At 36.6% G+C, this 12956-nt stretch overlaps 1 protein-coding gene across 5 annotated transcripts in view; it reads right to left on the bottom strand.

Annotated features, from left to right (window-relative positions):
* Positions 1 to 12956, bottom strand: part of GOLGB1 (golgin B1) — a 124393-nt gene that overhangs the window by 68510 nt on the left and 42927 nt on the right. For all 5 annotated transcript variants that reach the window (XM_077118185.1, XM_077118188.1, XM_077118189.1 and 2 more), the window contains one exon: positions 11209 to 11324. In XM_077118185.1, coding sequence (XP_076974300.1) covers positions 11209 to 11324 — 116 coding nt within the window. The remainder of the gene's footprint in view (positions 1 to 11208; positions 11325 to 12956) is intronic.

Below are 12956 nucleotides of genomic sequence, written 5' to 3'. Positions count from 1 at the left end.
TATAATTTGAGGGCAACAATTTAGTGGTTAATAAACAATCAAAACTATTTAGAGGACTAACAAATCCAGCCCTGGGTATAAACACATATATTCACAAAACCCAGGATTCAATACAAAATTACTCCTAACCCTACTGGGAAGATGGTGGAGTGGGACGGATTGAGATCACCCTTGCTCTGTGGGACTAGACAGGAGACAAGGAAATAATGACCGGGAGTGCTGTCCCAGGGGGAGTGAGTGATCATGGGGGGTCTTTGGTGATTCTTGGTGAAGAGAGAGGTGGGGTATAGGGGTGTGTGTGAAAAGCAGGGCAAGTGGGACTGGCACTGGTCCCTGCCGGGGGTGTGCAGGAGGGTGCAGATTGGAGGGAACTGACCTTCCATTCCAGCCTGCTCCATGGCTTCCAGCGCCTGTGGGGAGCTCTGAGGGAAGCTTGGCCATTTGTGGTGACGAGCCAGGCATCCAGGCACTGGGAAAAGTCATCCAGCCGGGTGTCACAAGTAGCCACCCATTAGACATGGTGTGTGACAGATTCATGAGGCACTAGGCACTGTGGGTCAGCTACTACCACTGGGTACTGCTGTCCACTCCCCAGTCCTGCACCAGAACAAGCTGTTCCACCACCATGGGCCAGGAACAACCCCAGGCCAGTCATGCTAGCTTCCTAAGGAGGGGCAAGTCTGAGAGGAAGAGGTGCCTCATGAGAGCCACTTGCTGGTGAGAAGTGGAAAATGCAGGATGGCAAACACCCTATCTCCCTAGGTTTTTTTGTTCCTTTTTTATATTTTTTTCTGCTTTTTTAAAATATAATTTCTCCACATATTTTTGCCATTTTCTCTCTACTTTTAAACTGATGGTATTATTGTTCTTTACTTTTACTTATATATTTATATTTTCATTTTGTTATTTTATTATTTATATTATTATTACTATTATTTTAATGATTTTCCCTCTCTTCTGTAGGCACTAGCCTGAGTTCATTCCCAATATATCTTGAGATGCTGCATTCAGACTGTGGGGCCTTTTTTTCTTTCATGTTTTTATTATACTTCTGTTTTATTTTATTTTACTTTAATTAATTTATTTTGGGGGGGGTGCATGGGGTTGGAATTGAGCCTGGATCTTCCCAGATTCCCTGTGGAACCCTGCTTAGCCTTAAAAAAAACTTTCAGTAGAACTGTACCCCTACATGGGATTGGGATCTTGGTTTGGTAGGGAATTACTGACAAACCAAGCACAAAAGGAAACCTTCAATGCAAACAAAGTAAAAACAGCTCTTTATATGAGTGAAGGAAACCAACTTTAAAACAACCATAGTAAGATAATCAAATGCCATGAACACAAAAGAAAATCAAAAAACACATGAAAATCCAAATAGAAATGACCAGTCAAATGACTGAATCAAAACTCCAGAGGGGACACAGAATACGGAACAACCACTCAAATATATTTATAAAGAAATAAAGGCTATCAGGAAGAAACTAGAAAAGTACAGAGAAGAATTTGAAAGATTAAATAGAAAAATGGGATTATCACAGAGATGAAAGATATAGTAGACCAAATTAGAAAAATAATAGAGACACATGTGGAAGATGTGAAGCAGAAGGAAGACTAAGTGAAGCAGAAGACAGAACAATTGAACTGGAGTGCACAAAACAATAAATGGCAAGAAAAATGGAAAAAAATCAAACTGGATCTTAGAGAAATGATGGACAACAAGAGGTGCACAAATAAAAGAATCATTGATGTCCCAGAAGGAGAAAAGAATAAAGGGTGGGAAAAATTAGTTGAAGATATAATTGGGGGCACTTCTCAACACTTATAAAAGACAAATACATAAATCAAAGAGGTCCAACGAACTCCAAATAGAATAAATCCAAATAGGCCTACTCCAAGACACATATTAATCCAAATGTGAAATGTTGAAAACAAACAGAAAGTCCTGAAAGCAGCATGAGAAAAGCAATCTACTACATACAAGGGAAAACACATAAGACTTAGCTCAATCTACTCAACAGGCACCATGGAAGCAAGAAAACAGTGGTATGATATATTTAAGGTCCTGAAGGACCTTATGAAGGATAAGATGGTAGAGTCAAGAATTGCTTTACAGTAATAACTTTGAATGTTAATGAACTAAATTCACCAATTAAAAGGTACAGTTTGGCAGACTGTATGAAAATTAACCCATCTATATGCTGTTTACAAGAGATGGATCTTAGACCCAAGGACACAAATAAATTGAAAGTAAAAGGCTGGAAGAAGATGTTCGATGCAAGGTATAACCAAAAGAAAGCAGGAATGGTGATACTAATATCAGATAAAATAGACATTAAATGTAAGGATGTCATAAGAGACAAAGAAGGACACTACATATTAATAAGAGGGACAATTCACCAAGAAGAAATAACAATCATAAATGTGTAAGCTCCCAATCAAGGAGCTCCAAAGTACATGAGGCAAACACTGGCAAAACTGAATGGAGCTATAGACATTTCAGCAATAAGAGCAGAAGACTTCAATACACCACTCTCCACTATAGATAGAACAGCCAGAAGATTAACAAGGAAACAGAGAACCTAAACAATGAGATAAATGAATTATACCTAATAGACACACATAGATCATTACACTCCAAAACACCAAGATATACATTCTTCTGTAGTGTTCATGGAACATTCTACAGGATAGAGCATATGTTGGGAAAGAAAATGATTCTTTATAAATTTAATAAGATTGAAATTATCCAAAGCTTTTTTTTCCACCACAATGGAATGAAGCTATAAACTAATATTCACTATGAATGAGAGCTTTCACAAATATATGGAGATCAAACTACACACTCTTAAATAATCAGTGGATCAAAGAAGAAATTGCTAGAGAAACCAGTAAATATCTGGAGACAAATGAAAATGAAAACAACATATTGGAACTTATGGGATGTGGCAAAGACAGTGCTGACAGGAAAATTCATTGCCCTATATGCCTATATTAAAAAACAGGAATGAGCAAAAATTGCAGACTTAATTGCTCACCTGGAGAATTTAGAGAAAGAAGAGCAAGCTAAAATAAATAAATAAAATGAGAGAAATAATAAATTTTAAAGCAGAAATACACACACTGGAAAATAATAAAACAATAGAAAGAATCAGACAAAACCAAATGCTGGTTCTTTGGGAAGATTGATAAAATTGACAGACCCCTAGCTAGACTAACAAAGAAAAAAAGAGACAAGATATAAATATAATCAGAAATGAGATAGGGGTCTTTACAACAGATCCTGAAGAAATTTAAAGTATCGTAAGAGAGTATTATATACAATTACATGCCAACAAACTAGACAGCTCAGATGAAATGGACACCTTCCTAAAAACACAAAAACTATCTACACTGACAAGAGAATAAAAACAAGACCTCAACAAACAAATCACATGTAAAGAGATTCAATTAGTCATCAAAAATCTTCCCAAAAAGAAAATCCCAGGACCAGATGGCTTCACAGGGGAATTTTACCAAATATTTCAAAAAGAACTAACATCACTCCTGCTCCAGTTCTTATAAAAACTGAGGAAAAAGGAACACTACACCTAACTCAATTTATGAAGATAATATCACTATAATACTAAGATCAGACAAAAGTTTTGGAAAACTAAAAACCACTCTCCATAATGAGCATAGATGAAAAAACTGTTAGCAAACGCTAGCAAATCTAACCCAGCAGCACATTAAAAGAATTATACACCATGACCAAGTGGGATTTATTTAAGGTATGCAAGGCTGATTCAACACAAGAAAATCAATTAATGTAATATATCCATATCAATAAGTGAAAGTGGAAAAACCACGTGATCATCTTGATTGATGCAGGAAGGGCATTTGACAAAATTCAACATCCTTTCTTGATGAAAATACTTCAAAGTATAGGAATGGAAGGGAACTTCCTCAACATGATAAAGGGAATATATGAAAAGCCTTGGCTACTATCAACCTCAATGGGGAAAGACTGAAAGTTTTCCTTCTAAGATCAGGACAAGCCAAGGATGCCCACTGTCACCATTGTTATTCAACACTGTCCTGGAAGTTCAAGCCAGAGCCATCAGACAAGAAAAAGAAATAAAACCCATTCAAAATTGGGAAGGAAGAAGTAAAACTCTCACTATCTGCAGGTGACCTCATACTGTATGTCAAAAATCCCCAAAAATGTACAACAAGGCTACCGGAGCTAATAAATGAGTACAGGATACAAGATCAACACCCCAAAATCAGTAGTGTTTCTATACACTGCTAATGAGCAATCTGAGGAGGAAATCAAGAAAAAAATTCCATTGACAATGGCAACCAAAAGAATAAATATTTAGGAATAAACTTAAGGATACAGAAGACCTATACACAGACAATTATAAGAAACTGCTAAAAGAAATCCTGGAAGACCTACATAAACAGAAGGGTATATTATGCTCATGGATTGGAAGACTAAATATAGTTAAGATGTCAATTCTACCCAAGCTGATTTATAAATTCAATGCAATACCAATTAAAATCCCAACAACTGGACAGGCCACGGTGGTTCAGCAGGCAGAGTTCTTGCCTGCCATGCCGGAGACCTGGGTTTGATTCCTGACGCCTGCCCATGCAAACAAACAAACAAACGAACAAAAATTCCAACAACTTACTTTGCAGAAATAAAAAAGCCAATAACCAAATTCATTTGGAAGGGCAAATAGCTAAAAATATTTTGAGAAAGAAAAATGAATGGGAAGTCTCACACTATGTGACTTTAAAGCGTATTACAAAGCTACACTGGCCAAAACAGCATGGTGCTGGCATAAAGACAGACAGACTGAACAATGGAATCAAACTAAGTGTTCATAAATACACCCTCTCATCTATGGACAACTGATCTTTGATAAGGTGGTTAAGCAAAGCCAGCTGGGACAGAGTATTCTCTTCAATAAACAGTGTTTGGAGAACTAAATATCTGTATGCAAAATAATGAAAGATGATTTTTATCTCACACATTACACAAAAAATTAACTCAAAATGGATTAAAGATCTAAACATTAGAGCTAAGATCATAAAACTTTTAGAAGAAAACGTAGTGAAATATCTTTAAAATCTTGTGAGAGGAGGTGGTTTCCTAGACCTTACACCCAAAGCACAAGCAATGAAAAAAGAAATAGATAGATGGGATCTCTTAAAAATTAAACACTTTTGTGCATCAAAGAACTTTGTCATGAAAATAAAAGGCAGCCTACACAATGGGAAGCAAATTTGAAAACCACCTATCAGATAAGTATTTAATATCCAGAATATATAAAAAGATTCTACAACTCAACAGCAAAAATACAAACAACCCAATTAAAAAAATGGGCAAAAGACATGAATGGACACTTCTCAAAAGAGGAAATACAAATCAAAACCACAATGAGATATCATCTCACACCCACTTGAATGGCATTATCAAAAAAACAACACAACAAGTGCCATAGAGAAAAAGGGACACTTATCCACTGTTGGTGGGAATGTAAAATGGTACAACTGCTCTGGAAGACAGTTTCTTGGTTCCTCAGGAAGCTAAGTATAGAATTGCTGTTATGATTAGCAATCCTATTACTAGGTATATATTCAGAGGAACTGAAGACAGGGACACAAACGGACATTTGCACATTAATGTTTATAGCAGCAAATGTAACCCTAAAAATGAATAGAGAGAAACAAGTACTAGAAAAAACAACCCAAATGTCCATCAATGAAGGAGTGCCTAAACAAGCTGTGGTATGTACATATGATAGAATATTACACAGCTGTAAGACAGAATAAAGCCATAAAGCATGTAACAACTTGGATGAACCATGAGGACATTATGCCGAGTGAAATTAGCTGAAAACAAAAGGACAAATACTGTATGGTCTCATTAATATGAACTAAAATTAATGTGTGAACTATGAGAGTAAAAGTTAAGAACACAGGTTATTAGGAGATAGAAAGAGGGTAGAGAATACAGAATGTGCAACAGGATTGGTTATAAAAATTCAGAAATGGATAGTACAATACTATCTGATGGTAGCACAATAATATAAGTATACCAAATGAAGCTGAATATGAGTATGGTTGAGGGAGAAAGGATGGGGACATGTATGAAACCAGAACAAAAGACAGAGGATAAATACTGAGACAGTATAACTTAGGAATGCCTAGAGTAGACAATGATGGTGATTAGAGGCACAAATATCAAAACGTTTTAACATGGGGGAGAACAAATGCACGTCAAAATTGCAAGATGTTGAAAATGGGATGGTATACAGGAAAAAATACAATCCATGCAAGCTAGGCTTTATGGTCAGCAGTAATAATACTGCAATATGCTTCCACTGAATGTAACAAAGGCATTACGCCAAAGTAAATGTCTACAAACGGCGGATATCAGGGTAGGGGTATGATATGCAAATGTAACTCTAAAAATGAACAGAGAGAAACAAGTGCTAGAAAGAATGTGGAGAAAGAGATGTACCTATTCACTGTTGGTAGGGCAACTGAGAGCCGCAGCCCCTCCAGAGGTTAGTGCAATGATTCTACAGGAGGCTAGAGGAGGGGTTGTGATATGATCCTGCAACCCCATTGCTAGGTATATACCTGGAGAAACTGAGAGTAGGGACATGAATGGATATTTGCTCACTGGTGTTTATGGTGGCAGTGTTTGTGGATTTGCAATGGATAAATGTGGACTAAGGGTACAACAATTAAGGAATGGAACAGGAACTGTGGTGTATAATACAGCAGACTAGTGAGTGGCTACAAGAAGGAATGAAGTTGCAAGGCATGCAACTAGGTGAATGAACCCTGAGGATAGTATGTTGAATGAAATGTCTGAAACAAAAAGGCAAATACTATTATACTTCACTCACAGGATTAACTATAACATGCAAAAATCAGTAATGTTTCTATACACAAGTAATAACCTAATTGAAGAGACAATTAATGAAAAAATTCCATGCAAAACAGCAACCAAAGATATCAAGTATCTAGGAATAAGCTCAGCCAGGATGTCAAAGACTTGTACACAGAAAACTATAACACATTGCTAAAAGAAATCAAAGAAAACCTAATTAGATGGAAAGACATTCTGTGCTCATGGATAGGAAGGTTGAATGTAGGTCAGTTGTGCCCAAATTGATCTAAAGATGCAATGCAATACCGATAAAAATTCCAACAACCTACAATGAAGACTTGGAGAGGTAGTTATCAAATTTAATTGGAAAGGAAAGAGACCTCAAATAGCTAAAGTTATCCTTAAAAAGAGCAGCGAATCTGGAGGGCTAATACTTCCTGATTTTGTTAAAACAGCATAATATTGGCACAAAGATAGAAGCATTGACCAATGGAATCAAATTGAAAGTACAGAGACAGACCACAAAATCTATGTTCAATTGCTCTTTGATAAGGCCCCAAATCCACAAAAAGAAATTCTTTCTTTGAACTGGGAAAGAATACTCTTTTCAACAAATGGGTATGGGGCAACTAGATATCAATGGCCAAAAGAATGAAAGAGGACCCTACATTACATCCTATAAAAAATTAATTCAAAATAGATTAAAAACCTAAATAGAAGAGCCAGTACATAAAACTCCTAGAAGAAAATACAGGAAAATATCTTCAAAATCTAGTAAAGCTTCTTAAACTTTTTACCCAAAGCACAAGGAAAGAAAGGAGAAAATGACAAACAGGAACTCTTTAAGACCAAAAGGTGCCTCAAAGAACTTTGTCAAAAGGATGAAGAGGCAGCCAACTCAATGGGATAAAATATTTGGAAACCACATATCAGATAGAGATTTGATACCCTATGTACATGAAATCATACAACTCAACAACATAAGAATAAACATCCCAATTATAAAAGCAGGCAAAGGATAAGAATAGATATTTTTCCAAAAGCAAATGCAAACGGCTAAAAAGCACGTGAAGAGATGGTCATCTTTATTAGCTGTAAGGGAAAAGCAAATCAAGACTACAATGAGATATCACCTGACACCCATAAGAATGGCTCCATTAAACAAACAGAAATCTACAAATGTTGGAAAGGATGAAGAGAAACAGGAACAGTTATTCACTGCTGTTTGGAATGTACGGTACAGCTGCTGTGGAAGATACTTTGGTGGTTCATCAGAAAACTAAATATTAAGTTGCATTATGACTCAGTAATATAAATTCTTGTTATATACCTGAAGAGCTGAAAGCAGTAACATGAACAGACATTTGCACATCAATGGTCATAGTAGGATTTTTCACAATTGCCAGAAGATGGGAATAATCCAAGTGCCCATCAACAGATAAATGGATAAACAAAATGTGGTATATACATACGATGGAATATTGTGAAGCAGTAAGATGAAATGAAGTCCCAAAGCATATGACAATGTGGATGAACCTTGAGGACATAATGCTGAGTGAAATAAGTCAGATACAAAATGATAGATACTGTATGATTTTGCTAGTATGACTCTAGAAAAGGTAATCTCAAAGGTTTAACACTGTAGAATGTAGGGGACCTGGAAATACACAGAAGCTAGAGACAGGGGAAAGATTACCCAGTGAGATTGAATTTAAATGTAAGGGAATGGATAAAAGTGATGATAGCTAATTAGTGGAGTTATAAGTAACATTGCCATATTCGAAGGGAACATGATTGAAAGGGGATAAATGGTACCATGTATCTAATTGATAAACTCTACAATTGTAAATTGAAGATTAAGTCTAGATTTACAATTATTTACAATTTATAAACCTCCTTCAAAGATCTGATCGTGTACAGAGAGTCAATAGCAGAGAAGTGTAAGGAGAAAACTAATATTGCCTGCTATGGCCTACAGTTAACAGGAAAAGAGCAATAATACCACAGCCATACCAGGGTAAATAATTGGGAATGGAGGGACAAGAGATTAGGGGAGGCTTTGATTTGATATTTGGTGAGAATGTGTTTCTCAGTTCCTTGTCTCTCTGGACCAATAAAAATGGCCTAAAATTGAGAGTGCTGCTGATTGTACAACCAAGTGAGGACACTGTAAGACACGGTTTGTTTATCTTGGACATTATCCATGATGCCCAAGGGATGGAGGGGGCTGTAGAATACAATGATTGAGTAGCTGAAAGGTGAACTATGATATATATATATCACAGAATTGATGTCATGAGGCACGCAATGAATTGCATGAACCTTTGGGACAAACCATTGTGCAAAATAAGCCAGAAACAAAAAACAAACATGCTATGTTCTCTTTCAGAAAATCCTTATAAGAAAACTGGAGCCTAGACTGTAAGCTCTTACAGTAGCCATACTTAGGCTGAAGCTGTAAGTGTATTTCTAGATTCTGAAACACAGAGCTATATGTGCTGATATTTCTCTGGAACTTTGAGTACCTCTGTGACATCTAAGATATTGAGCTGGAGCTCTGCAATTCTGAAAGCTGGCATTGTTACATATAATAACAGTTAAAGTAACCAAAAAAGAGATCAGGCTTCAATTAGAGATAAAAAACCAAAGCTGATCTGTTGGGACTAAGGAAAATCAGAATAGAAGGCAAAATACTCTAGAACTTCCTTGTATGAGACTGTATGAGTCTCTGTATGAGATCAAAGGCAGAGAGTTTATTGTGTCTAGAACCTAAGTTTTCTGTAGTACACAATCTAAATCAACCTGTCTGGATAGCTCATTTTAAATAACCCAAACACATAATGACCAGAACAGGAACAAGGCCTTGTGATTCTATATAGCTCAACAGAGACATCCCAGAATATGGTGGGCTGATAATTAAAAAGTACTGGTAGAGTCCCTTGAGGAACTAGAGTCCCTTGAGGAACTGGAGGAAAAATATGAAACTGTTAAACTTTTCCATCTGGGAAACACCTGGTGCTCTCTGAAACATTAGGGACTCCCAAGAAAGTAAAACCAACTCCTTGATTTTGAGTTTTGCCCTTAAGAAACTTACTGTTGTAGTGGAGAAGCTAAGTTCACCTATAATCATGTCTAAGAGTTGCTTCCAGGAATACTCTTAGTTGATCAGGTGTGACCTCACTCTCTCCCTCTAAGCCCAACTTCACAAGGAAAATTATTACTCTTTCCCCTCTGGGGGACATCATATTCAGAGGTGAAAATTTCCCTGACAACGTGGGACATGATTCCCAGGGATGAGCCTGGCTCTGGCACTGTGGGATCAGTAATGTCTCCTGGTCCAAAATGGGGAGAAGAAATGTAACAAATAAGATATCAGTGGATAAGAGAGTTCAAATAGAGTTGAGAGGCTATTTTGGAGGTTACTCTTACGCAAACTTCAGCTAGACATTGCAAATTGCCCTAGTTTGCCAAACCTCAACCTATTAACCCCAAAGAACAGCTAGGGTTCTGAGACTCTAAAAATTTCATGCACTAAGTTTACTTTCTTGAAACCTATTACCTCCAGAGGGTTCCTAGGCTAGATAAGCCCTGAAACCCAGAGGGGCTAGCATCTCCAAGAACATCAACTATTTCCATCTCCCCATCCTATATTGTCGACATTCCTTTTCAAAATGAAAAAATTAGAGCATAGCCAAAAGATCCTTAAAGATTGGGAGAAGGATCAAAGGAGAAAAAGGAGTTATAACAGAGAAGATAGGATTTAACAAATTATTATGACTTGCTGAATCACTATATTGATTTTTTTTTTAGTCTCTAGTGTTTTGGAGCAATTAGAAGGAAAAACCTGAAACTATGGAATGGTAACCCATACCAAACTATGAAATCTGTTTTGTAGCTGCTTCTTGGAGTGTACTTTGAAAATTACTGCTTTCTCTTTTCCTCTTTTTCTTTTACATATATTTCAAACAAAAAAGTTAAAAAAAATATGAGTCTAATTGAAAACCAAATTGACTTCTCAACTAGGAATATTGATTTTAAGATCAAAAAGTAATGACCCATCTCCAATCTAGATTTCTGAGACCTTAGGATCTGAAAGGTTCTTGAACTCTAATGCTTTTATCTATTATTTTCTCTTTATTAGTTGCTAAAACACTACATTAATGTATTTAATGATTCCTTTCCAGTGGAAGTGCCCCCCAAAAAGGCTTTCATTAGCAGGCAAGACAACACTTTTACTGTGTTCCAGAATCAGTCTTCATTAGAGCACCTAATTATGGATTTAGCAAATCGGATCTGTTCATAAGTTCACATTTAATTACCTGCACATCCTTGTTATAAACATCTGGGAAAGAAGTCTGAGATGCTATTTCATGATTTTGCAAGGCTGATTTATTTAGAATTTGGCTAATTTCTTCGGATTTTTGCTGGAGTTGATCTAAGGAAAAGAAAATAAATTTAAATGACATCTGTCTCAAGTCTTAATTCCATTAGCTTACCTAAAATTCTGATGCCAAGGACATTTTTATTTTAACTGCTTAAATACTCTTAAGGACCAAATGGCATCTCAGTAAACCACTTCCTTTAAAGGTATAATAAAACAGTCATTCGCATTTTTTGAAGTTGTTTTTCCTTTCCTCCTTGAAAATACTTTTAGTGTTTTTTGTTTTATTTTCCTCGCTTTCCTCTTAGGCTTTATAAGTCCCTCTAAGACTACATAATATGGTTTGTATAATGCATCATTCAGTTTTTAAGAGGACAATATGTCCATGTCACTGTTATCAAGTAAAGCCAGCTTTCTTGTTAATACTCCTTTCTTCAGGACAAACCATCAACTTAATTCTTTTAAAAAATGTATTAATAGAGATTATCATTTGGAGAATAGAAATTGAGTATTGTTGCTGAGGGAGTTAAACTTTTTTAATTTATAAATTTCTAAAATGTTTAAATTTTTGGAGGCATGTATTGCTTTTATAACACATTTTTTAAAAAGTACGTTTTCTTAAACTATGGAACTGTTTAACTTTACCACCAGGGAAAACCTTGGATACTGTGCCAAACAATAGGGACACCCAAATCAATAGGTCAAGCCCCTGATCTTGAGGCTTGCTCTTATGACGCTTATGTATGCAGCAGAGCTTAGCCTACCTATAGGTATGTCTACGAGTCACTTTTGGAGGACCTCTTTTGTTGCTCAGCTGTGGCCTTTCTCTCTCTAAGCACAACACTGCAAGTGAAATTATTGCCCTCCCCACTAAGCGAGACATGATATCCAGGGATGAAAGTCTCCCTGGCAGCATGGGAGATGACCCACAGGGATGAGCCTGGCCCTGGTACTATGGGATCAACAAGGTCATCCTGACCAAAACGGGGGAAAGAAGTGTAATAAATAAGGTATCAGTGGCTGAGAGAGTTCAAATATTGTTGAGACGCTACACTGGAGGTTGCTCTTATGCAAGCTTCAGTTAGACATTGCTACCTATTATAACTTGCCAAACCCCAACCAAAACCATTCCTGCAAATCCTAAATACCTAGGGCATTATATAAGATTCTACAAAGGTTCCATGCATTAGGATAACTCCAAAACTTACAACCTCCAGATGGGTCCCTGGACCAGATAAGTCCTGATATACAGAGGGGCCAGCCGTTATAGAACAACTAGTTTCATTCTCCTATCCCATATTATTATTATCTTTTTTTTTTACATGGGCAGGCACCGGGAATCGAACCCAGGTCCTCAGGCATGGCAGGCAAGCATTCTTACTTGCTGAGCCACTGTGGCCCGCCCTATCCCATATTATTGACAGCCCCTTCTAACATGGAAAAGTTAGAATGGGCATAGCCTAAATACCCCTAAAAAGTGGGACAAAGATCAAAGGTGATATTGGAGTTACACAGAGAATGAGTACTGAATCATTATACTGATATTTCTTTTCGTCTCCAGTACCTTAGAGCAGCTAGAAATAAAAACCTGAAATTATGGAATTGTAACACATACCAAACTCTGAAATTTGTTCTACAACTAATTGTTGTGATGTACTTTGAAATTTATTGCTTTTATGTATCTAT

Source organism: Tamandua tetradactyla, chromosome 10, assembly GCF_023851605.1.
Source record: "Tamandua tetradactyla isolate mTamTet1 chromosome 10, mTamTet1.pri, whole genome shotgun sequence".
Taxonomy (NCBI): domain Eukaryota; kingdom Metazoa; phylum Chordata; class Mammalia; order Pilosa; family Myrmecophagidae; genus Tamandua; species Tamandua tetradactyla.
Note: the sequence above shows the minus strand (reverse complement) of the source record. Positions and strands in the feature narration are given on the sequence as shown.